Genomic DNA, 25241 nt, shown 5'->3' on the forward strand with positions numbered 1-25241 from the left:
GTCCCTTTTAGGATTGCTCTCAAGATTGGGGGTCCCTGGAGTCACTAAGGGAGATTCCTGGGGGAAATCCCTCCATAGAAGGGGCAGATCTATGGACCTGCCAGGAGCCTGGAGCCATGCTGACCTCATTCTGATTATACCCATCATTTCAGGTTTTGTGGTCCTGGGTAAGTCATTCACCTTCCAGGGCCTCTGTTTCTTCCTCTTTAAAGTAGGATTGATGATGGTTCCTACCTGTGAGGCTTACCATGAAAGTATTGTACCACCCTGACTATGAGTTAGCTCGTTTATCTATATAAATCTCTGGGAAACTTTTGAGGGGAGTGTCTGGGGAAAGATCTTTGTGGGAGATGGTGGGCATTCACTTTTGTGCAGTGATTCATTCAGAAGGTGTTTGCTGGGATCTTCTGGGTGCCCAGTCTGGTGCTGAGTTTTCAGAGATGGGGCCACTTCCTTCCTGGGAGGTGATGTGAGCATGGTGGCTGAGGCCAGTCAGTGTTCCCAGCCCTGGCCTGCCACACCTAAGCTTCCGGACATTCAGAGGCCTGCACTGGCCTCCTCAGAGTCCTCCAGGCCAAAGCTCACCTGGATTTCCTGATCTGTGCAGTTGAAGGCTTATAGTCTTGACCACTTGTCCAGTGCCACGGGCACAAAGGACAAGCAGTTCAGACACTGCTCAAGTCAGCAGAGGTGGTGTGAGTGTGTGCTTGTATCCAGGCGTTGGGAGGACTCTGTGCTAATCTCCTGGGACAAATGCTGGTCACTTAGGGAGAGGAGCATACCCAGGCTGGGCCTTGTTGATGTAGGGGCCCCTTCTGAAGCCTCTCTCCTCATGCCCCCTGTACTGCAGCACACAGCGCCCTCCCTCATTCTCTGGAAGCTGCCATGCCTTCATTCACCTCAGGGCTTTCCCACCTGGCTTTATTTTCCTTGGGAGCCCCCATTCCCACCCTTAGCCTAATTCAGTCTGCTCGGACACGACTGAGCGACTTCACTTTTACTTTTCACTTTCATGCATTGGAGAAGGAAATGGCAGCCCACTCCAGTGTTCTTGCCTAGAGAATCCCAGGGACGGGGGAGCCTGGTGGGCTGCCATCTATGGGGTCGCACAGAGTCGGACACGACTGAAGCGACTTAGCAGCAGCATCCTTCGGAGCCCAGCTCAGTTTGCTGTTCAAGGAAGAGTCCTTGACTCCTAGCCTTGGTCAGGTCCCCTCCCCTGCACACTCGACCTTTGGAGCGTGCAGTCATAGTCCTCATTAAGAAGTTGTTAAATGCCCCCTTCTCCCCCTCCCCCGCACTAGATTGAAAGTTCCCTGAGGGCAGGAATTTATGTCTCTTTTGTTCAGCTTGTGTCCCCAAAGCAGAACATAGTGTCTGATTCCTATGGGTAGATAGTGGATCAAATGTGTTGTTTTGAATTGAGTTAAACTGTGCTGAGACAGCTCAGGCCCACCCCTGGGTGCCAGGGCAGGGGGAGGGGGCTAGGGAAGTGCCTGGAGCTGAGGTGGTTCCCATTAGTCCTCATGATTAATTCACAGCCACACTGTGATGGAGTGGGCTTGTCCCCAGTCAGCGCCTCCGCTGGGGCCCACCTGTTAGCGACAAACAAACAAAGGGGATAAATAATGCATTGGGAGCTGAGCCAGGCAAGGCGGCGGTATTGAAATTAATAGGGATTAGCTGAGCAGCTTGAGGATGAAATATTTACCAGGTGGGACTGGGCTTAGGGAGGGCAGCCCCCCCTCCCAGAGTCCCCAGGCTTAAGTCAGGCCCTTCTCCAGGGCATCACTGGCAGGGACTACGGAGCCCCAACACTGCTCCTTCTGCCCCTAGATGTCTTGATTCAGGACGGGCTGGCCAGGTCAATGAGAGCTCAGGTCCCAACCTGTCTCCTGGCACAGGAGATCTTGGGGAAATAAAGATACTTGAACGAGTGGAGGTGGGGAAGGAGCCGAAGCTGCCAGCACGTGGGAACCTGGGGCAGGATTGGGGCTGGGGCCTGTCTGGGCTGCAGGCGGCAGGTATCAGGGCTAGAGTAGGCTCATGTGATCTTGTCCCCCCATCCTTCCCTCTTACTTTTCTTCCAGTCCTTCCTTTCCTCCACTTATTACGTATTTACTGAGGGCTTCTGTGGAGATAACAGGAGTGCCCTCAAGGGATTTGTGGTCCAGCAGGGGGTGACAGAGGCAGTCACATGGAGGAACAGTGGGTGCTGTGGGAACACACAGAAGGGGTTCCTAATGTCAACATGGGGGTGCAGGCAAGGGCCTCAGGAAACCGCAGCAAACTTTTATCCCTCAGGATGGCTGAGCAGTGGGGGAAGAGCTTCCCAGGCAGAAGGAAGAGCATGTGGAAAAGCCAAGAGGGAGAAGAGGCTGAATTCCACAGTCCGACAGGAGTGTAGGAAAGATGAGGCCCGAGAGGGACCCTGGGTAGATCCCCGGAACTGAGTGTAGGAGTTTGGACACTGTCCTTAGAGCAATGAGGCTTTGTTGAAAGTGGTGGTGGTGGTGGGTGTCTGTTGCTTGAATTATGAACTCTTAAACTTTTTACTTGGAACTGGTTTTCTGTTGCAGAAGCTGTTCTTACCCAGCTTTCCCTGGTGTTAGCCTCCTGCCCAGTCACGGTGCAGCCGTCAGCGCCAGGCCGTCAGCATTGGTCCCTTACTGCTTACTAAACAGAAGGCCTTATTTCAGTTTCACGACATTTCCACTGATGTCCTTTCTGTTCCAGGAGCATTGAAGGGGTTTAAGAGGGAGTGAAATGACCAGATGTATGGCTTAGAAGGACACCATGGAGGAGGAGGTGGAGATGGGGCAGTGATGTCACCTGGTCGAGAGAGGTTGACGCCTGGACCAAGAGAATAGTAGTAGGTGTGCAGGTTGAGAAACTATTAGAAGATAGGTGGTAAGTAAAGCTTAGGGGCAGGTACGTTTGCTGACGGAGAGTGCAGAGAGTCAAAAGGGAGGAAGGCCAGTGACCGCGGTCAGGAGAAAAGGCAGCGTGGATGGGGGGCTGGAGGAGGAGAGGGGAGAAAGGGTGGTGTCACTGAAACCCAGAGAAGAGTCTCAAGGCCTGAGTCAGCCCACTGAAGCTATATCACAGAGAAAGGGGGTTACTCACAATGTAAGACCCCTGAAAAGCAGTCAGGGTAGACTCCAGAAGCCAGGTAGAGTTGGGGAGAGGGTGGGCTTCAGAAGTAACCTCAGGACAGTTCCTCTGCTGTATCAGGATGAAAGGCAAGGACCGGCCCAGGTGCAGGGGGCTGGCTTCTGTGTTTCCTGTGAAGCAGGAGACAAGATTGCGTGGGTGAGGCAGTCAGGGGTGATGTTGGGGGTAGGGGTTAAAGAGTTGTAGAAAGTAGAGAAAACGTGAAATTGTCACTAAGGGAAAAAAGAGCATGCACACTGATCAGGCACATAGAAAATGGGTGGTGTTTATCCACCCAGGTGAGGTTGATTGATTTTATGAGTCACATGAACCTGTAAGGTTACTATTTTCTCTAGTCACACTCAGCCCAGATGTAAGCTTAAAGAAGGCAGAGTTTGGTTTTTCCAGGCGAGGGTGATGGGAGGAAAAAGGAGCAAGAGAGTTGAAACTACTGGCAAGAAAGGACTGAGATGATGGACTGTAGAATCCAGGCTCCAAAGGGGGGTGTATCAGTTACGTTGCCTGGACCAAAACTACTTGGTATGTACCCAATAGCCATTTACCTTCTTCCTCATTAAATAGAGCCCCTGGATAATTAGGGGCAGCATGGTGTACCCAGGTAAATGCTGCTTTTTTTTTTTTAAGTTTCTCATACAACTAGATGTTTATATCTCTGAGTTCTGGCTAGTGAGATAAAAAGAAAAGTGTGTGGGACTGAACACACTGAACACACTTGTCCCTTTCAGGAGCAATACTGAAAGGGAAATGACTCAGCTGGAAAGTATGTTAGTCTTGCTTTTTTCCTTCTTCCTCTTTCCTAAAATGTGGATGTGATGGTTGGAGCGTCAGCAGCCATTTTGGACCATGAGATAATCTAGGAATTGGAAGTGACATTGCTAAGAAGGGCAGGGGAGAAAGAAGAAACCATGAGTGAGTCTGTTGACTTTGTGTTGCTGTGGGACTTTAAAAAAGTCTACTTAAATTGCACATCACATACACAAAAATCCTTTCTCAGTAAAGTTGTATTTTCTTCCCTCTGTTTTCTCCTGGGTTCCCATCTAAGCTTGACTTTTTTTAGCCTTTATGGTAACATGGCCTGTATCCTGAGATATAGCAGGAAAATAGTTTGAGCAAATATTTTAAGAGAACAGGGGTTACCAATTCCCTAGCTCAAATAGTGCCCTTGCTGCCCTTGCCTCCCCCGATTTATTTTCTCACTCTGTTTCCTGCCTTTACATTCTGTATCAGTTACTATGCTTTTGGCTACAAGAAAAAGAAAACCCAATTTAAATCTTAAACAATAAGAGGGTTTATTACGTCACCAGAGAGGTAAGGTTATCGTAGGGTTGGTTCATTTAGCATCTCAGCAGTGTCATCAAGGACCCAGGTTTTTTTTGTTTGTTTGTTTGTTTTTTTCATTTTTCTGTTCTTCTATCTTCAGCATGTTCTTCACAGACTAACTGCCCTCAAGGCTGGGAGATGGCTTCTTTGGTCCCAGACATGATGTACAGACATGAAAACGTCCAGCCAGAATATAAAGGACTATTTCCCCCGCATGCTTCTCTTCTTAAGAGTCAATAAATTTTCCTTGAAGGTCTTTCAGCAAACTTACCATCATATCCCAGTAGCCAGAATGCTTGGCCGCTCCTAAACCCATGACTGGCAAGGGGTTAGGATCCCCACAAATGGCTCAGACCCTGGGGGTTCCCCCTGGGTCAGTGAAGGGAGTGGGTCAGCGGGCTCCATTAGCTCTGCAGAGAGGGAGCGAGTGGCTGTTGGATAACCAGTCAACAGTGAACAGAGGAAAAAGGTGGAGACCAGGAGGGGGATGTACCTGGAGAGATGAGAGATCGAAATGGTTTTGAGGTTCCAGTGAGGGGAAAGAAAAAGGTATTACTGTCAGTAACTAGGGATGTATGAATTTAGTATTTCAAAGGAAGAACAGTGGAGGAGGTTAACAAGGTGGAGGGTGTGACTGTGGAAATGGGTGAAAATAAGACATAATGGAGATGGTTGTTCCTGCCGACGGCAAACACTAAGAAGCTGGCAGCAAGGTTCTCAAATGACAGGATGCAGAGGCCGTGACAGGCAGGGCTCCCGGGAGGGAGGTGGCCATGGTCTGTGTTGATAGCGCATGCTCACAGGACAGACCTCAGATAGGCTGCTGGCCGTGGGTCTGGGGCCAGGTCACAGGTGCCTGGGGCATGCAGACAAGCCTAACCTCTCTGTATCCTGGGTGTCCATTTTGGAAAGAATCTGCCCTCATTGGTCAGGCCATTCTGGAAGGAGGTGAAGCCCCATCACCTTCCCAGTGGAGCCACTCCAGGGCCCCCAGAAGACAGTTCCACAGGAGACCCCTAGGGACAGGCGAAGGTGGGGGTTTGGTTGAGGCAGAAGAGGCTGCCAGGCATGGCGGGTGTGCTCTGCAGTTCTTAGTGGCCACTTCTTCCCTGCTCCCCTCCCACACCAGATCCTCTTCACTTGGCCTTAGGTTATCAAGCACTTTTAGCCCTGGCGTCCAGAGCCAAGAGGAAGGTGAGGCTTCTTGGCCCCTCTACCCCAGTGGGGTCTTGGCTGGGGACGAGTGGGGGGAGGCGGGCACCCGTTGTAATGGCCAGAGCAGCCGCCCTGTTACTACGGTGTATTTCACTTTTAATTCTGACATATAATGTAATGATCTTTTTTAAGGCCCGATGATATTATCTGCCTGACTAGATTATTGAGTCTTCATCATCTCCAGATAAATTTATGGCCAGGACGAGGCTCAGGATTTATCATCAGTCAATAGAGCTCGATACTCTAACAAGGCGTGTAATAAGATATACATATTTAATGATCCAAGGGGAGGAGCGCTAATGGGAGCCCAGAGTGACTGGTCCACGGGGCTGGGGCCCTGCCCTTGGGCTGCCATAGCTGGAGGGGCATGGATGTGGTCCCTGCCCCGTGGTCCCCAACTCAGGACTGCCTCAGTCTCCTCCTGTCAAGACCCTGAGGGAGAGGCAGACAGGGAAAGGATGAGGCGACAGGGATAGTGTCAGAGCTGAGCCCGGAGGGTGTACACGCGCCCCAGTGGGAACTCCTCTCCCTGCTTCCAGGCCTTGGAGGGCTTTGGGGTGTCCTTAGACCTGCATGCCTGGGCCCCTGAGTGTTAGGGCGGGCCCACACAGGGAGGGAGTGCCGGGCCTGCGTGCCCAGCCCGCGCTGATGGTGACGGATGGTTTTTCATTACAGCCTCTCAGGTCCTGCCCGCGCCCTGTGTGGAAATTCTATTTATTCCCTAATTTGTAAAAATTCCCTCTTTATCTGATCCCAATCAGGGCGGGGTAATTGGCTCTCTGGGGCAGCGGCTGGGGTCCTTGATGAAGAGCTATGTGGATGTACCCGGCCCGGCCCCCACCCGGCCCACCACCAGGGCCCACAATTAATAATGATTTGCAAATGGCAGACAAGCAATAACACAGAAAGATGTGGCGTCCGCGCTGCCTCTTCATTTCCTCCCCTCGCAGATATAAATGGCCACAGAACAAAAACCCAGCACTATAAATTCTGGAATTAGTTATTCACCGGGATAAATGGGGCCTGGAGCCACCCGCCCCTCTCTCCCGACACCCTTCTTGCCTACTTTGCCCAGTCCGGGTCTGTCCCCAGGTGTGTTCCTGAGCCTGGCCCCTGACTCAGTCCCCCAGCTTCCTCCTAGAGCCCCCTCTACCATGCCAGCTCCCCTTCCTGTGTGGCCTAGAATTGGGAGAGGACACTTGGGTCCGCAGCGTCCTCAGCTCCCACCTGTTTCATTGACCTCTCTGGCTGCCCGATCGGGCTCCTGTCCCCGCACTGCACTGGGGTTTGAGTGGAGTTGACGTGTCCTGCCAGGCCTGGGAGCCTGGACCCAGGTTAGTCTTGGGTGCCTTTGGCATTTGGGACCTGTCCCGTCACCTGCCTGGCCAAGTCTGAGTCAGGCTCCTGGTGGCCACATGTCAGTGGCCTATAAGTGATTCTGTGCTTACTGGTCAGGCTGTCTCGGGCTGTTGGCACAGGCGTTTCCAGGCACTGTGCCCTCTCGGCCAGGCGCATCCTCTCCCTGCCCCCCAAGTGGCTGCGAGCTGGCGGGTAATGGGCGTGTAATGGCCTCATTTCCATGCCCGGCCTCCAGGAGCGGCGGTAAGTGTTTGATTGCCTTAATTTCCAAACACATCATTATCCCAGCTTTACCAGCGCTTAATAAACACTTTATGAGGATTTTTTTAAAAACATCTTCGGTCCGCATACTTCTCTGAAGTGATAAACTCTAATTAAGTCTAATATTTAAAAATATGGTAATGGTGAGTTGTTTGAATAAGTGGACTGCATTTCTGTAATTTCATTATTACGTAAAACACGCTAATTATTTGGAGCGCGCTTATTACGGAGAGAGAAATCGCCTGCTAATCAAGATGAAATTGCCTTTTCCCCTTATTGTGGAACCACCGTCATCCTTCACCATCAGCCCTGTGGCACCTCCAGGCACCTCGGTGGGGTGGAGGGGGGTTGTGTGGGGGGGGCGGCTGGAAGAAGGGGTCACTTTGGAGTTGAGGCTAAGAGGGCCCTGTCTGGGGGGAGGGGAGGGAGCTGCAGGAGCCCTGCTGGTGGGGAGAAGGGAATCTGTATCTGGGGTGGGGCGTTTCCCGTGGGCCAAGGTCACCCTGTCTGTGGGTCCAGGGGACTCTGTGGGCTGTGTCTGGGACAAGGAATGGGAGTTGGGGGATAGCAGAGTATTTCTGTTGGAATAACAATATTATCATTGGATACTATTGGAATAACACTACCAATACTACTACTAATAACTAACCCAGCCACTGTTTTAAGCACTTCACAAATAAAAACTCATTTCATCTTTTTAACAACCCTTTGAGGGAAGTAGTTGCTATAATTATCATTATTATTCCCATTTTAGAGAAGAATCTGAAACACAGAGAGGTTAAATAAAGTACAGTAATCTGCTCATGTTCACACAGTTGTCCAGTGATGGAGTTTGGATTCGAACCCAGAATCTAGGGATACACAGGGGCCCTCTGCTGGCTTAGTCCTGATTCCCTCCCTTGGCATCCTGTCTTCTGAGCTCCCGTTTGCTGTTGTGCCCTGAACTGCGCCCAGCCATAGCTTGAGATGCTGCCCCCAGCACCGAGTAGCCGATTTAGCAATAAAAACATAGGATGCCAGTTAGATTAGGGTTTCAGTAAACAGCGAATAACTTCTTAGAGTAAGTGTGCCCCACATGGGGCTGGGAGCGAATTTGCTCTGGCAGTCCCTCTGACCCTTTGTGCTCAGGCATGCTGCGGCCAAGACATCCTAGCAGAAGGAGGCGGAGATGGGATGAGGTTCTAGAATGTTGACATGCGCCAGGTTCTTGCCGTCTTCCTTGTCATGGTTCCTGCTCCTCGCACTGTTCTCTCCACCCATCTCATGGGTTCCTGCTTTGTGTGCTCCAGCCCCGTTCCTCGCTGGCTCCAGGAGATCACTATACAGTGTGTTGCCATGCCAAGCGTTTTAGGCAGGGGACCTCAGGTTGTGTCTGAGGTCCTTTAGGCCTCACGGCCTCCTCAGGTCAGCAGCTTGTCACTGTTCTGCTCCGGGTGTCCTCTCAGGATGATTTGCCTCTTTGGTCATTTCATGTTCGTTCTCTTTCCTGGTCTGACAGATCCACGTATGGAAATTGTATATATTTACAGTGATGGGGGATCATTCAAAAGTGTGGGGCAGGTGTGGACAGTTCAGTCAGTGGTGACGAGACAGCTGGCTATCCACTAGGGGAAAAAGCAAATTAGATCTTCTACTCACCACATACAAAAATAAATTCCAGGCAGACTAAAAAGTCAAAGTTTTTATAAACAGAGTAGTAGATGAAAATATATGATAGTTCATTAAGTCTTGCTCATTCTATTTCCTGAAAATCTCTTGCCTCCATCTGCTTCCCCACATGACCCTTATCTCTCCACCTTCATCTCCACCATCACTGGCCTGTTCTGGGCCAGTACTTCTGACCTGGACCAGAAATACAGAGTACAGTCTGCTAGCTGGCATCTCTGCCTTCTGGGTTAACCCTCCAGTCCTCAAAAGATAATTCTGAAACTCAGATTGGAGCCTGTCATGCTCCTCAAACATGTGTCTTCACCATCATTCCCAGAATGAAGAAATTAAAGCTCCTTAGTTTGGCATTTGGGGCTCTGCAGGAGTTCCTCTGGCCAGCCAGTGCTGACCTCGCCACTCCCCTGTCTCCTCTTCATCACCTCCACCCACCATCTGCTCATCTTAAATTTGGGGGGACACTCCACATTTCCCATATGAAAGTGTGCCTGTGCTGTTCACTATGCTGAGAACACCTCCCCGCCTTGCTGGCTAGCCTCCTCTGCATTTTTGATTTACTCCTCCCAGGAATCCTCTCCTGATCCTTGGACTGAACGAAGTGCCCTTTTTGGTGCCTGCTTTTCTCACAGCATCGTTCATGCTGCACCACTTGTAGGTGCAGTCTCTGAAGCTCCTCGAGGGCAGGGAGCTGCAGGGTCTGCAGGCCGTGGCCCAGCATGGGCCTGTGCACCTGGCACCCAGGAGGTGTCAGTGTATTTGCTGAATGAGTGAGTGTGTGAATAGATGGCCCTCCAAGAGCTTCCTGGGGCCCCTTCCCTCCTGAGGGTGGCCTGGCCCAGGCTCCGCATCCTGTCCTCTTTCAGGTCCCAGACAAGGGCACCAGCTGGAGCGTGTCAGCAGCAGGGGGCTGCCCTGTGTGAATTCTCACAGGCTGTCCTGAGCGATCTGAGCCGCCCTCCACTAGCAGCTACCTTGCCAAGCAGGTGTTTGACTACCCTTGGGCCCAGCCAGCAAGCTCATCCTGTTAAGTGCTGACCCCACTCACCTTTGAGGGATGTAGGCAACTAGCCCCCACCCCCATTACAGCCTTGGCAATATAAAAACATTAAGAATTAATGCCAACATTAAAAATATTAATGCCCCCCAAAAGATGAGGGCAATCTTGTCACACGTTGATGATCCTGCAGGAACATAAAAACAGGTTAGTCTTCTAGAATTTGGAGGTGAGGAAGACCTACTCTTAGAGGCCTCTGCTGTGTGCACAAGGCTCCCTGCTCTTGACCCCCCAGAACAGCCTCAGGCTGTTCCCAGTTGCTGAGTGATGGGCCACAGGATGGGACTGCTGACCCAGGACTTCGAGCCGAGGACTTCCTGGGAGGCCATGTTGTTATCAGGCTCACCCAGAGCTCTATCTGACTTACTATTAAAGCCCAGATTTGTGTCTGTGCTGATCAGTGGAGTACTGACTCTTAGGTCAGCTTCCGGGGCGGAAGCCCAAAACTGCAGTTAGTACTGACCTGCTGGGTGAGCCCACTCTGGGTCTCTCTTCATTATGATAGACCAGTGGCAACAAGTTGGACTCTGGAACCCCTGGTGGATGAAGTCAGTAGTCAGAGTTTGCCATGAGTGATAAGTGGTTTTTCCAAGTGTGCTGGCCCCTATGTCACATATGCCACAGATTGTACAGTACACACCTGCTCACCACTGGACCGTCCTGAAAACTAGCATCCTTACCTACCCAAGAAGAGAGGAGATATTCCAAACATAAAGCATGTGCAGACATGTGGCGGTTTCACTCGCTCATTCCTCACATAACACTCAGGTAGCACCTCTTATCACCCCGGTGAACCTGAAGTTTGGGGAAACTTGGCAGTTGCCGCAGGGCAACAGCCAGCGGGCGAAGTTAAGACTAGAAACAGGTCTATCTGACTCCAAAACCTACTTTGTCATTTTCAGAAAACAGTAAGTGGCCCCTTGAGGCTGGAATCCGGGGGTTGAGGGTAGAGAGTGGCAGGGGTGAGACCAGAGGTAGCAGGGATCCGGTTTTGCAGGATCCCTTTAACCTTGAAGTCGTAATGAGTGTGCGGACTTGAGGGCAGGGAAGCCACTGAAGAGATTTAAGGAGAAAAGAACGTGATCAGATTTGTGTGAGAAAGATCACTTTGGCTGTGAGAGAATGGATTAAAGGGGAGAAAGAGAAGCTGCTGTTGGAATAGCAGGAGATGCCGGGCTCTGGACTGGGAGGTGGTGCCAGAGTGAAGGGAAGAAGAGGAGACAGGACGACAACAAAGCCTTCAGTTCATGCTTGATTGGACTGGGGGAGAAGGCAGGATGCCAGGCTTGAATCGGGTTTCTTCTGGGACATTTTGGGGTGCCATTCACTGTGGTGGAGAACACGGGAGAGTGAAGGAGCTGGGGGGAGGAAACGAGCTCACTGCTGGCCGTTTTGAGTTTGTGTGTGAATCTAGGAGGAGATGTTCCCGAGGTGTCTGCATCTGTGGTCTGGAGCTCAGGAGGCAGTTTTCAGAAGTAGCTGGAGCTCGGGATGCGGATGAACCCCTCCAGGGTGTAGAGTGGGGAGAGGTCAGGGCTGAGACTGGGGTGCATGGACCTTCACCCAGCCCCAGACCAGGCACAGGTGGGAAGTCAGCGCTCGCCCACTGGATGGCTGGTGGCCTGGGGGGAGGGGCTGGGCATCTTCACTTGGGCCAGGGGAGGCAGATTGAGCGATTTGTCCAGCAACGAGGGAGGAGCCAGATGAAGTCAATAGAAAACTAATTTTCTTTTCTGCTGGAAGAAATGAGGTGTGTGGCCGCTGGGTAATTGCAGATAACGAGGGGACTTATTCTTAATATGCACAGTAGCCATGGTCCCCAGAGTGTCCAAGACAGGAAGGACTGGAGGTGCCCTGACAAGGCCAGATTTACTTGGGAAGAAAATCACCCTATCAACAGTACCATCACAGCTCCTCGACCCTGTCGTTAAGGCCCTTCTGTCCTGCTCCCACACCCGCCCCTTGTGCACAGCCGTTACTGCCCCATTCCCCTTCAACTGCCTGGCTCCTCCTGTCGCAGCCCCCTCCCTCCACCCTCTACCCCCACAGCCTAGGCGTACACTAAGGGAGACAAATGACGGGGCGGCAGCTGAGCGGGGTGCGTGTCCGGCCCATAAACCACAAGGATGGGTCACGTCTGGAGTTGCCATGGCCGCCACTACCCACCCATCTGTCTTCGCACTGTTCTGCCTCAGACCAGCCTTCATGGCTTCCCAAATGCCTGGGGTCACCTGTCTGTGCCCACATCCACCCCAGCTGGCTACCTTCATTTTGAGCTCTGAGAAACAGGACTGTGTGTGACTTGTCTGCTCCATGCAGGGTCTGCAGAGTTGGGGTCCAGCTGATGGCATAAGGCTTGGTGACCGGACTTGCCCCGCTCCCACAGTCATCCTTGCTCTGGCTGGTCCCCTTTCCTAGTCTAAGATCCTGGCAAGGAGAGGCTGGGAGCTCACTGGAAGGGGTTGGTCCTTGACCGATGCAGGGCCTCCTGACCTCACCTTGACCTTACCACCCCCCACACCTGATTATGACATCGATGTACAATACTTCTGCAGCCCTAGCATTGATCTGGTAAGGGCTGTGGCAGCTGAGGTCCCGGTTGTGGTATAGGAGCCACCTATGGGATGTGGGAGGGGGGTGGTGAAGGGAGTCCTGGTCCATGGCCATGACACTGAGGCTCCAGGAGTACCTATGCCTGTGGCTACCCGCGTCTGGGGTCTGGGAGGCTTTCACCATGGAGTTTCTCATAGGAATCAATACCGAAGACACTGCTGCCAGGATCTGGCAGGCGCAGACGTCTTTAATCTGCGATACTGCCAGAGTGAGGGTCTGAAGCCTGCCTGGGAAGGAGAGCAAGCTTGGGCTGAGCTCCACGGGCATGTCTGGTAGAAGGCTGCTGGCCAGGCTGTGAGAGGACCACAGACCTGGGCCTTCTCTGCTGGCCGGGGCTGCACAGAACCAGGCACCCAGGCAGCTGCTGCTGGAGCAATGTGAGCCTGGGGCCCCGACTGGAAGTGCCAAGGCTTGTGCCTTGTCACCAGTGATTATGTCCTGGGCCACATGTCCCACACACACGGAAGTGCCGGCAAAGTCACCCTGGCCGTGGGCGTGATGAATGGCCGCACAGTAATGAAATGGAGACATCAAGGCGGGTGGCGGGAAGACGGAGTGTGGCGGACGGGCCGTCCCCACGCGGCGGCAACAAGAAGGATCGCCCAGCGGCCGGGGGCCGTCAAGGGAGAAATTACACATTTACTCTGCCTTTTTCTTACTGCGACGGCACCCATACATCACCGCTGGGGCCGGGCGGGACATGCCGGCCAATTTCCAGCATGAATTATGGGACTGAGAGGCCCTGAGACCAGGCTTCCTGCAGACCCAACCTGAAGCTGGAGATGCTGCCACCTGGGTATAGGACCCCCCCTGGTTTAGAGCCTTTGGCTCCTGAATCTGATCCTGCTTCCCACGACACCCGTTTAGGAGCACCTGTGGGCCCACAGGGGAAGGATATGGGGCCCACCTAACTGTCTCCTCTCCCTCCTTTTAGATGACTGCAAGAACATTGCCAACATCATGAAGACACTCGCGTATCGAGGCTTCATCTTCAAGCAGACGTCAAAGCCGTTCTGACTGGCCGAGGATGGGATGGGGCAGGACAGGGTAGCTGCTTGGCCCAGCCCAGAACCTTCCTCTCCCTCACCAGAGGGGCAAAGGGAGAGTGGCACAGCTCTGCGTCCAGAGTGTCCCCCAGCCTGCCCTGTGGGCTTCTGCCCTGGCTAAGGCCTGGCTACTTGGCCCCTCTGGAACAGACACTTTGTGCCCCCTACCCCCACCTCTCAACCTCAGCCCAGTATCAGCCCCTCCCACTGTGGGCCTGGGCTGGGGGACCTCCTCCTCACCGCCTCCTCCCAATACACAGGCTTCTGCTGGGGCCACCAAGCCCCCCTGTGCCCCCTCCCATCTGTAGTGCATGGTGTGTGGTGCCCCCAGGGCTCCAGGACAGATCAGGCCCCACCTTGTGTCTGCCCCCGTCCCTGCTGTGAACGTGCCACTGAATAAAGTCGGGGAAATGAGGCCCTTGGTGTGTGTGTGTGTGTGTGGACCAGGTGGTGCCAGGCTGCCCTGTACTCAAGGCCACCAGTAAGTAAAGATGGCATCAGTGGAGCACCTGAGACCCTTTCTGAATACGCACAGGGCTGCGGGGACTGTCTGAGCACGAGGCTGCGTTAGAAGGCAGCTGGGATGTACAGTCGTTGCTGTGTGCGAACCAACCCAAGTGTAGAACGACGGGTGTTCCCAGATACAGAAGTTGGGGGAGCTGGTCAGTGGTTAAAGGGCTGCCAAGGGCCTCAGCATAGGCAAGCCCCAGTGCCACTCCTCCTGGCCACCCTCCCAGCCAGGGGCATCAGAAGCGGTGAGAAGGAAAAGGAGGCAGCCCAGTCCAGCTCAGCAGCTCTATTTACACAGCAGCGTCCCACACCCCGTGGGGCCTCTCATGGCTTCTTGGCTTTCTTCACAGAAGAGGAGCTGGAGGCCGATTCTCGCCGCTTCCTCTGAGGAGACACAAGGTGCCGAGGTCAATGGCTGGACTCGGGCTTGGTGCATGTGTTTCCTGCTCTGAGTCAGGAAGGTGATGCCCACTGGCCACCCACTCATTCTCAGAACCCCTCAGAGCGATGATCCCTGTTTCGGGCGCTAGAGGGGGTGGGGCCCGTGCATGCACGTGCCTGTGCTCACTAGCAGGGCCAGCTGGAGCTCTCCTGGTCGGTCCAGCCTCTTACCGAATTGGGCGTGAGGGGTGCGCCCACCACATCGATGATGGCGTCCTTGCTGGGGTCAGAGCCAAGACCGGGTTCAGACACCGCTGGCTCAGCTGGGGCGGGGGCCGGGCCCGACGCCGGGGTGGTGGGGCCGCCCAGCACGCCGGCCCGGGCCAGCGCCTCGTGCCGGTGCCGCAGCATCTGCAGTTCATACTCGCAGTTGGCGCAGGCCTGCTTGAGCTCGTAGAGCAGCACCAGGTCACTCCGCAGCTCATTGAACATGTGCACCAGCTCCTCCGTGGGCGTCGGGCTCAGCTCTGTGGGCGGGCAGGAGGCACGGTGGTGGGAAGCCAGCAGCAAGAACTGCCCCCTACCGCCCGGCCTTCATCCACAACCTCGCCTGGGAGGGGCGGGGGCCCCTTCTGGTGGGAAGGTCTATCCTGAGGGGCCCAGCCTCCACACTCACCCACACCCAGCTCCAGCAGCATCTGTTCCAGGGCCTTGATCTTCTTCTGTCCCACAGAGCTGGGCAGCTTCATCTGCAATGACCCAGGCAGCTCAGCTCAAGCGGGACCCTCTCCCGACAAGTAGTTTAGAATGAAGGGGACAAAAGGAATTGGGGCGGGGTGGGGAGGGCTAGAAGAGAAGTTAACCCCTAGAGGCAGCTCTGAGTCACAGAAGGAAACAACCAGTGAGTAGAACAGGCTGAAAACTGAGCTCAGTCTGGCGTCCCCTTGAGATCCTGGTGTGTCCACCTCCACCTGCTCCAGGCCCCTGGCCCACAGCGCTTAGGCCATAAAGCTGAGGCCCAGACACAGAGAAGAAGGTGATTCACGTACCCGTTGGCTCCGCAGCGTGACGCCCGCAGACTTGAAGTCTGGGAACTTGATGCCTGCCGTCTCAGGAACAGCCTGGGGAGGAGCAGTTATGGAGACCAGGGTGTCACTGGGAGAGGGCCCAGTGTTAGTCCCAGCCCCCCACCCTAAGCTGGGCTGGCTTAGTCTCCACACCGGCTTCTCAGCCTCCTTTTTCTGGGGCAGCTTCTTCTTGGGGGCCTTGCGTTCCGTGCGCCGCTGCTCGGCAGTGGTGTCTGCCGCCGTGATCAGCTTCTGCAGGTCCTGGCTGCGCTTCTCCCGCTCCTTCTTCCGGGCCTCGATCTTGCGCAGCTCCTGCAGCAAGTACTCCTCCTCCGCCACCTGGGAAAGAGAGACGCTGAGAGGAGCGTGAAACTCAAGGGGCAGCGACAGAGAGAGGGAGACGGGGCGGGGGGTGGGTTGCTGGGCTGTCTGTGAGGGACTCTTGAGCAGCAGGGGGTCGTGAGCGCTATGGAGAGCAGGGAGGGTGGCTAGTGAAGGGTGGGATTGGATGGGGTCGGGGCGGGGGCAGTAGGGGAGCCGAGGGCGTGGAGGGTGGAGGTGGTGGTCAGGGGGTTTCAGGGCTTGGAGAAGAGTCTGTGGGACTCGGGCTGACCTGCTCTGGGGTCCGGTTATAGAGACGCTCCAGCTGTTCCTTCCGCCGTCGCTCATGCCCAGCGTCAAATACTGGTATCTTGAGGTCTGTGCCTGGCACGGCCCGCACGTTGGCAAGCTTGGCACAGATGTGGTAGTACCGCTCCTTCAAGTCCTCCACAGAACGCTTCTAAGGACAGACATGGAGAGAGAGACAAACGCTCAGAGGTGTGTGAGAAGGCAGGCATGAAGCTAGTGGCCTGCCGGGCCTGAGGGTTGGGCACACATGCAAATAACAAGGCACCAGCTCACCTTGAACTGCTGGTGGTCATACCGGTCATGGATAACGACAAAACGTAAATCAAAGCGGCGGCTGAGGTCAAAGAGGTGGTCAGTCTCTGCCTTTGTCCAAGCATCGTCGTGAAGGTAGAGCTGGTACTCCTGCTCTGAGTACACGGGCACCTGCACGGTCTACAGGCGGGGGGCGGGGAGGGGGATGGGCACGCCCGCGTCACGGCACGTCGCACAGGCTGCAGCCCCGTGACCACGGTCCCTCCTGTTTATTGCCCATGCCTGCACTGGACAAAAGCAGATCCTCTGCCTGGGACCCTGCACAGGACCCCTGGAAATGATGTTTCCAGAGCAAGGAAAGAAACTGACGGCTTGACCAAAGGCCCTGGCAGGCTCCAGGACTGTCGCCCACCTCTGGATCCACTCCAGGACCAACTGCACAAAACACATGCTCCTGACCCCATGGTTAAGGTGAGGGGCCCACGGGTAAGCATGTCTGTGGAGTCCAAGGGTCAACTTGGAGTAGGGCAGACGGCTAAGTTCCAGAGAAAGGTCCAGGAGCCCCTAGCAGGGAACACTTGTCTGAAGCACTCCTGCCACCCAGTGGTGACAGGGAGACTTGCAGCTCCCCAAGCTGGCCAAGGCTTCATCTCTATAGAAAAGGCACCTGAATCCTACTCCCAGCATACACCCCCATCCCAACCCCCATGCCCTGTCCTCCAGACCTCCCTCAGGGAAACAGCACCAGTATGGGCTGGGTCTGTCAGTCAGAGACCCCAGGAAGGAGACAGTGATAGGCAGGACCAGGGAAGTTTCTCCATCAAACGACACTGGCTCTCAAAACCCTTACGTCCTGCAGCCTCTTGGACATTTCCTACTGGAGGTCCTACATACATCCCAAACTGAGTATGTTCAGGTGGTGCACGTTAACCAGATTCACTGGGGTGACCGTTTCACAATATATACAGATACGGGATCATTACCTTCTAAACTGAAGCTAAAATATATATATATATAAAACAGTTATACCTCAACAAAAAAAATCAGTATGTTCAGTACTGAGCTCACTGTGCTCCCTCAAACTTCTATCTCCTCCAGTTCAGATCTCAATGTTGGCATCACCCAAGCAAGAACCCTAGGAGGCATCTTTAATTTCTACCTTTACCCTTGAACCCCTGCTGCTGCTAAGTTGCTTCAGTCGTGTCCGACTCTGTGCAACCCCAGAGACGGCTCCTCTTTCCCAAATCTGTATCTTTGACCTCCCAATTCTCCACTGCCATGCCCGTGTCCAGACCATCACTACCCCCTTGCCTGGATAGAGATACAGCCTCCCCACTGGTCTCTCTGCCTCCATTTAATCCTCTTCTGGGCAGTTCTCCATCTGCAGCCAAGATGTGACCTCTCTGACACTGTTCAAGGGCAGCCTTTAGACCAGTGCTGCTGCAAACCTAGTCTACAGTAAGGACAGAAATGAGAGTAAGCATTTAGAAAGCTTTACGACAATTTTACAGCATCATCTGCTGCTAAATAATTTAGAAGAAATATGGACTGATATTTTGTCTTTTCTTACAATTTTACTATCTTTAGTAGTCTCTGATGAATTGGGAAATTTTTTTAAATGTCCTTTATCACAGATAATTGAAAAGCACTGTTCTAGAATATATAACTGATATTACCCAACCATCCCTTATGAAACCCCTCAAAGGCTCCCTGATACTTTGAAAGTGCCTTCTAGATAATCTTTAAACTTGCCAAGAGCAAGGGTTGTCTGGATCACTTCCTACCTTCTAGGCTCAGCACAGGACCTGCACACTGTAGGTATCAATGAATATTTATTGAATCAATCAGTGAACATATGGTAAGTGACCTGGCCTCCCTCTGCAACCACTGTCCTTCATGGACCCTAAGTTCCAGCTGAGAGACTAGCAGTTACTGGAATATAGCAGGCTCTCCCCCTCAGCCTTTGTTGTTCTTGCCTCAAATGCCTTCTCACTTCCACATTCCTTCTACCTAGATAACTTCTGATCCTTCAGATCTCTGCAGTTGGTTAAGTATCCCTCCTATGCATTTTAATTCCATTTAATTAAAAAAAAATATACTCAGGAACAGTGTAGCTGGTCCTGTTCTCAAGAAGCTCATGGTCAGGGAGTTCCCTGGTGGTCCAAAGGTTAGCAGTTGGCACTTTGACTGCTGGGGCCCAGGTTTGAATCCTGGTTGGGGAAGTAAGATCCCACAAGCCACATGGTGCAGCCATAAAAATAAAAAGAAGTTCAGAGTCAAGCAAGAGAGATCAGCAAATATTTATTAATATCATGGGCCTGCTAGACCTATGCTAGGGACACAGTGCTGAGTAAGATGGGCCTTACCTTCTCAGAGCTCGCAGTCCAGCTGCAAAACTAATTTAGTACAGGGAGGCAAAACTGATGACAAAGGTATGCCTAGGGTGTAATGAGTGACACCTGATTCAGCCTGGGACAAGGGTTGACAGGGAAGAGATAAATGAGGTCTGGTTCAGCCTTAAGGTTAAGTATAATAGAAGTGAACTGGTGAGGGAATGCAGAGGAAAGAATCCTAAGCAGGGGTACCACGTAAACAGCGATGAGAGAGAAATGGCCTGAAGCATCAGGACACATTAGGGGAACAAGAAAAGGGCAAGACAGGGAAAGGCCTGAGAGAGCCTGGAGAGTCAGCAGAGGGGAGCTGCTGCAGGCCTATACGCCCACTAAGGAGTCTGGAATTCATCCTGTAGGTGATGGGAGCCAGAAAGGTTAGTTTTAAAGAGAGGAGTGAGATCATGATTCTCTTCTACATAGACCACCCTGGCAACAGTGACGACAGAGGGGGTGAAATATGAACTTAGGAGACCAACTGGCAGGTTTAAGAAATAATCCAGGTAGGAAGTGAAGAGGCCTGAAATAGAGCAGCAGAAGGTGAAGAGAAGGGCACAGACTCGAGAGGCTTTAAGCATCACGGGCTATGGCAGCCGGCCATCAGAGGCGAGGAAGGCGCTGTCACAGGAGCTCTCGTGTTGCTGGCTTGAGCAAGAAATCGGCGGGGGAGCCACAGGCTGAAAGCGCGGCCCCACGAATGAGCAGCGTTGGCGGGAAGACGCTTAGTTTCCTTTACTGTGGCTTCATTCTCCACCCATAACCACCACAAGCTTTCTAAAACTCAAATGTGATCCTGACACCATTCTACTTAAAACCTACTAGTGGCTGCCCAAAGACACAGCGCAAAGCCCATTCCTGAGCCTGGCTGCCCAGCCCTGCCTGACCCAGCCCTGCTAGCCTCTCAGGCCTCTTCTCCCACCATGTTCCGTCCTGGACTTCAGGCTTCGTCAACGGGGAAATGCCCACAGCATGCCATACACATGACTGATTTTTCATTTATGTCTTTGCTCACAATGACTCCTCTGCTTGAACAAGTCACTGTACTCTTTCCTACTATTACCTGGTGACGTCCTTCAAGAGTCAATTCAATACCTTATGACCCAGAATCCTGTGCCTGTGCAGATACCTGGAGAAAACTCTAATTTTAAAGACACATGCCCCCCTATGCTCACAGCAGCACTATTCACAACAGCCAAGACGTGGAAGCAGCCTGAATGCCCACTGACAGTGAACAGATAAAGAAAACCGGTATATATACACAATGGAATACTGCTCAGCCATAAAAAAGAATGAAACGATGCCATTTGCAGCAACATAGATGCAACTAGAGAAGTCAGACAGAGAAAGACAAATATCATATGATATCACTTATATGTGGAATCCAAATATGATACACATGAACTTGTTCACAAAACAGAAATAGACTCACATACACAGAAAACACATTTATGGTTCCCAATGGGGATGGGGGAAGGATAAATTAGGAAATTGGGGATTAGCAGATACAAACTACTATATATAAAACAGATAAAAAAGGTCCTATTGCATAACACAGGGAACTATATTCAATTAACTTATTATAACCTAACATGGAAAAGAATAAGAAAAATTTTATATTTATATATATGTGTGTGTGTGTGTATGTATATGTATACACACACATATATAGTTTAGTCACTAAGTCATATCCAATTCTTGCAACCCCATGGACTGTAGCCCACCAGGCTCCTTTGTGCATGGAATTTCTCAGGCAAGAATATTGGAATGGGTTGCCATTTCCTTCTCCAGGGGATCTTCCCAGGCCAGGGATCGAACTTACATCTCCTGTACTGGCAGGTGGATTCTTTACCACTGAGCTACAAGGGAAGTCCTGGCATGGAGCAGCATTTACGAAATACAAAATGAACACTCTTTTGTCTTCACCTTGAATTGTCTCATCCAACCTTTCCTCCCCCACCTCAAACCTCTTACCTCTTGGATATCCCTTTTCAGTCTTACATCTCCAGCCTCTCCCTCCATTGGACCTGAAGGGCCTAAAGATGGTGGTGAGGTGGAGAAAAAGCAATTTGGGGGTGTGGGGGAGAATGATGGGTCACACCTGGACATGCTGAGTCTGAAAGGGGTGTGAGCCATTCGGGGGAACGTGTCCAGGTGCAAGTGGATGTACTAGCTGAGGGGCAAGAAGTCAGGACTTGGGAGTCCAGCTACAAGCCCCTTGGGCTTTCAGGCTCAAAGATTAGGCTGCTCTAAGCTGCAGGGACTGGGGTCCATACTGTGTAGTGGCTTAAACAATGGCCTAGGGAATCTCAGCCTAGCCCAGCTCTGTTTCTCACTGGTTGGGTGGGTCTGGGTAGGGCCCTGCTCCATCTGAGCCTCAGTCATCTAGAACAGAGAAGAATCAGCGTGGACTAGGGTGCTGGTACAGAGAATGAAGAACATAGGCAGATGTCATTTATATAGAAACCATCAGCAGGACTCATGACGGGATGTATCACTGAGGTCTAGCTCAAATCCCAGCTTCTCAGAGAGGCCCTCCCTGACCACCCTACCTAAATTAGGCCTCCCCTACATCTACAAGTTCCCTCTTTATCTCATTTCATATCCTGGTTTCATTGATCAGTCCTATCTGAAAGAATCCAACTTATTTGTTTCCACGTTTGTTGTATGTCTTCCCTACTTTCTTTGTTCTGTTGTTGATTGAAATAATATGAGTGCTAAAGGAGGATTGGTTAAGGATGAGTCCCAGATTTCTGGTTTGGGTAACTGGGTGGATGGTGGTGTCATTCACTGATGTGGGGAACAGGTTTATGGGTGGGGAACAGAGGGAAGATGGTAAGTTCTGCTCACGGGAATCCACTTGATCTGAAGTACCTGTGGAGCCTTTAGGGAGTGAGGTAAGCAAATGACTGGATATATGGGAACTGCTGCTCTGGACTGGAGATATTAAGTTGGGGTTAGTGACATAGAGAGGGTAACTGAGGTCATGGTGTAAATGAGGCACACCAGGGAGAAAGTAGAGAGTGAGCAGAGTAGAGCACCTAGGACATCGCTCTGAAGAACAGCAACAATTGAAAGGCCAAGGCAGCTCACCAAAAATCAGAGCAGGGCTAGGAGAGGACCGGACCCCACGGGCAGAGAAGACCCTGCAAGCATGTGTCCCAAGGACTAAGTGGGCAAACATGGTCAAGACCTGGTCTGAGAGTGCCTCTGGAGCCAACCAGGAGACTGGAGAGCTCAGGCATGTGGCTCAGAGCAGGTGGGCACCCTGGCCTATGTCCCCATGGTGGTGGCTCACCTTATTGAACCTGGCGAAGGGGTAGTCCTTGCCCTCCTCTGCTGCCCTTCGCCAGTGGAAGAACATGGCTCCATCCTTGCGGGCTGGGTTGGTGAATGGCATCCACTTCCAGGGCCGTACCTTCTTGGAGCCCAACTTGGCCTTCACTGTGCGGTAGCCTTGGCCAGTGTCACTGGGTAGCAGTGGGGGCGCGTCCCTGGGAGCAGGTTTAAGGAGGTGAGAGATTACAGAGTCAGACGGTGTGGACAGAGCCTTTGGATCCAGGCTGCTGATCTACCCTAGAGCAAGGAAGTCACGTCCTGGAGTGAGACATCCGTGCTCCTGCATCCTAGTGGGCAAGCAAGAGCCCTGAGTGAGGAGGAAACTGGCTGGGAAAATCAGGAGTTAGGGACAGGCAGGTTGGTCAGGGGCCTAAGCCTGGGGCCCTGGGGTTCTAATACTTGCTTCTTGTCAGAGTAGAGCAGTGCGTAGACCTCCCGGTGCATGCCCTCGGGCCTCTTGAAGGTCAGTGTCTCCGAGGACTTCTTGGACTTTTTCTGGGGAGGGAAACCACAGGAGAGGAACCACAGCCTAAACTCCCTTTCCTGAAAATTCTTTAGCCCAGCTCAATCCCTGAACAAACCAGCACCTACAGGTAGAGCGACACACATTCACACTGTGACACGTCATAACACACTATGAAGGTACAGAAACCCACTCCAGGGGCGCCTGGGTACGAGTGGGTCATTCCCCACCACACCTCTAACCTCAGAGCCCGACCTGGCAGAGGAGAAGATATTTCTCCCTTATCTCAGCATGGTCACCCCGACTTGATGGCCCTCCCCCAAATATCCCACACAAGTGTCCCTCTCCAGGTCCTCTCCTACACGTGTCACACTTTCTTGGTCCCCACCACTTTCCACGGGTGTCCCCCTCCTCCGTCCCACCTCATCACGGTGACACATGCTCTCTATCCCGTTGTGTCACATCTTTTACCGCCCGTCTCACTCCAGTGTGGCACCCCATCTCTCCTCGAGCCCTCTTCTGTGTCACTCTTCCTCACCACTTCACTCCCGCTACCCAACTCCCAGGCACCACTGCTACCTTGTCCGGATTGATAATGTCCTTCTTGCTGATGGTCCCAGAGGCTGCATCTCCCTCTGGACCCCCGAGTTCTAGAATGTCCCGGACATCCGCGCCTGTAGCCATCGCGCCCAAAGGATGGGGGGGCGCCCCGAGGTCAAGGGTCAGTGCCTGAAGAGGGACCAGGCTCAGATCAGGAGGCGGAGCCACTTCAGCCCCAAGTGGGGGCGGGGTGAGGAGGCGGGCCGCGAGGACGAGACTGGCCCAGGGTCAGGTCGGGACCCCGCCAGTGTCTCGCCACCTGAGTCTCCCCAACGGCCCCAGTTGTCTCCTAAGTCTCAGCGCCTCCACACCTAAGCTTCCCGGCTGCGGCCCAGCGGCTCCACTATCTCCTGAAAGCCGCGGACAGAAACTTCCGGTCGTGCGCGTTAGAAATGTGGCCGACTGGAACGCTTCCGGTCTGTGTTAAGCGGAAAGCAAGCCGGCTGGCAACCCCATATGAAAATTACTGACCGCGCAGAGCCTGTCACCCACCTTGCCTCCCAGGAGCTCGCCGGTTTCCTGGACTGCCTGGGGTTCTGGCATTTTCCCTCGGCGTTGGCATTTCCCTCTGCGTTGCGCCATCGCGCAATGAAAAGAGAGTGCACAGCTTTGTGACCTTGGGAGTCGCTTAATTTCTCTGCACTCGTTTCTTCAAAGTGGAAACTGTAATGGTACCTGCGTAAACGAAGTGCCAATAATCCATGTAAAACATTAACACGGTGCCTTTTTCCATTAAACGAATTAGTGGTGTTAATTGCCTCTGTTCATTAAGTGCTAAGTACGTACCAGACACTGTGCTGAGCGTTGAAGAGATCAACCAGACAAGGCAGAGCTTGCCAGGGTGGCTGCCAAGATGGTGTGAGGTGTGGACCCTCACTTGCACCTCCTCTGATTGGGTTGTCTGTGGATCGGGATCCCGTGGGACTTTACTGGAGCCCAGCTTTCTGAAACTTCACTTGTCTGGGAGCTAGCTGCATTAGTGTGGGTTCCAAAGAGGTTCAAGAGCACAGCCCCGAGCAGGTAGCAACTGGAAGAAGTATCCCACAAGGGAAGAAACTTGCTGATCTTCTTGGAGAGAGAGAGAGAATCGAAGAACAGAAGGTCCTGAGGAAGGGCAAAGGGACAGGGGAAGCAGCTCCTAACTTCAGCCTCTGCAAAATAGCCTGCAGACACGGAGGACCCTGGGCATTGGGCATGGGAGATAGAGTGGAGCTTGTAAGGCAGGGGTCCCCAACCACCAGAATCTACTGCCTGATGATCTGAGTTGGAGCTGATGTAATAATAATAGAAATAAAGTGCACAATACATGTAATGTGCTTGAAGCATCCAGAAACCACCCCCTCCCCCCAATCAGTGCAAAAATTGTCTTCCATGAAAAAAGTCCCTGGTGCAGAAATGGTTGGGGACTGCTGTTGTAAGGTATTAAGGAGACCAGACCCCAAGCCAGGGGCTTGTCAAAAATCTAGAATGAGCAGACAGCCCACACAAGTGAGCTATCAATGTTGTATCCTGTTCTGACTTGCGTAGGGAGAGGGGTAGGGAAAAATTGCTGCTGCAGCCACAAACCTAGCTAGATCCCACAAGTTTGGAGAAGTGGGCCTAGAGATATAAACCTTGCCCTGCTTCTGAGGTCTAATTCCTGGGTGAATGCTCTGAGCTCTAGTCAGTTTCCAGGGGAAGCCAGGGTCTTGCAGCAGCAAATGCCCACAGGGTAAAGGAACAGTCCTTGGAGCCAGAAGTGGACAAAGCAGTGGGAAAGGGTCCTGCACCTCAGCCTCAAACACTTGATTCTGCTTGTAATCAGTGTTGCATGATTATTTGTTTAAGATATATCTCTCCTGATAGAATACTTCCTGTGAGGACAAGGATGTGGTATACCAATGTGTGTCTGTGATAGGTGTTATT

General features: G+C 52.7%; 2 protein-coding genes across 8 annotated transcripts in view; one reads left to right on the forward strand and one right to left on the reverse strand.

The window, feature by feature from the left end:
• The window catches only part of ERI3 (ERI1 exoribonuclease family member 3), a 130730-nt gene extending 116556 nt beyond the window's left edge, over nucleotides 1-14174 (forward strand). For 3 of the 7 annotated variants that reach the window (XM_055586093.1, XM_055586094.1, XM_055586098.1), the window contains exon 9: nucleotides 4595-4750. In XM_055586093.1, the coding sequence (XP_055442068.1) occupies nucleotides 4595-4734 (140 nt within the window). In that variant the 3' untranslated portion in view covers nucleotides 4735-4750. Of the gene's footprint in view, nucleotides 1-4594; nucleotides 4751-13595 lie in introns of those variants that run through there. The other 4 variants (XM_055586099.1, XM_055586091.1, XM_055586095.1 and 1 more) reach the window with 4 other exon arrangements.
• Nucleotides 14175-14490: 316 nt separating this feature from the next.
• Nucleotides 14491-23728, reverse strand: DMAP1 (DNA methyltransferase 1 associated protein 1). The gene is made up of 10 exons (XM_055586090.1): nucleotides 23316-23728; nucleotides 22677-22768; nucleotides 22233-22428; nucleotides 16569-16727; nucleotides 16279-16446; nucleotides 15819-16004; nucleotides 15648-15719; nucleotides 15275-15347; nucleotides 14830-15125; nucleotides 14491-14601 (listed from the first exon to the last, which is right to left on the reverse strand). Exons 1-10 carry the CDS (start codon nucleotides 23418-23420, stop codon nucleotides 14542-14544), a joined length of 1407 nt encoding a protein of 468 aa, XP_055442065.1. The 5' UTR covers nucleotides 23421-23728; the 3' UTR covers nucleotides 14491-14541.
• Between the last annotated feature and the right edge of the window lie 1513 nt (nucleotides 23729-25241).

The sequence above is a fragment of the Bubalus kerabau genome, chromosome 6 (genome assembly GCF_029407905.1).
Source record: "Bubalus kerabau isolate K-KA32 ecotype Philippines breed swamp buffalo chromosome 6, PCC_UOA_SB_1v2, whole genome shotgun sequence".
Classification (NCBI taxonomy): domain Eukaryota; kingdom Metazoa; phylum Chordata; class Mammalia; order Artiodactyla; family Bovidae; genus Bubalus; species Bubalus kerabau.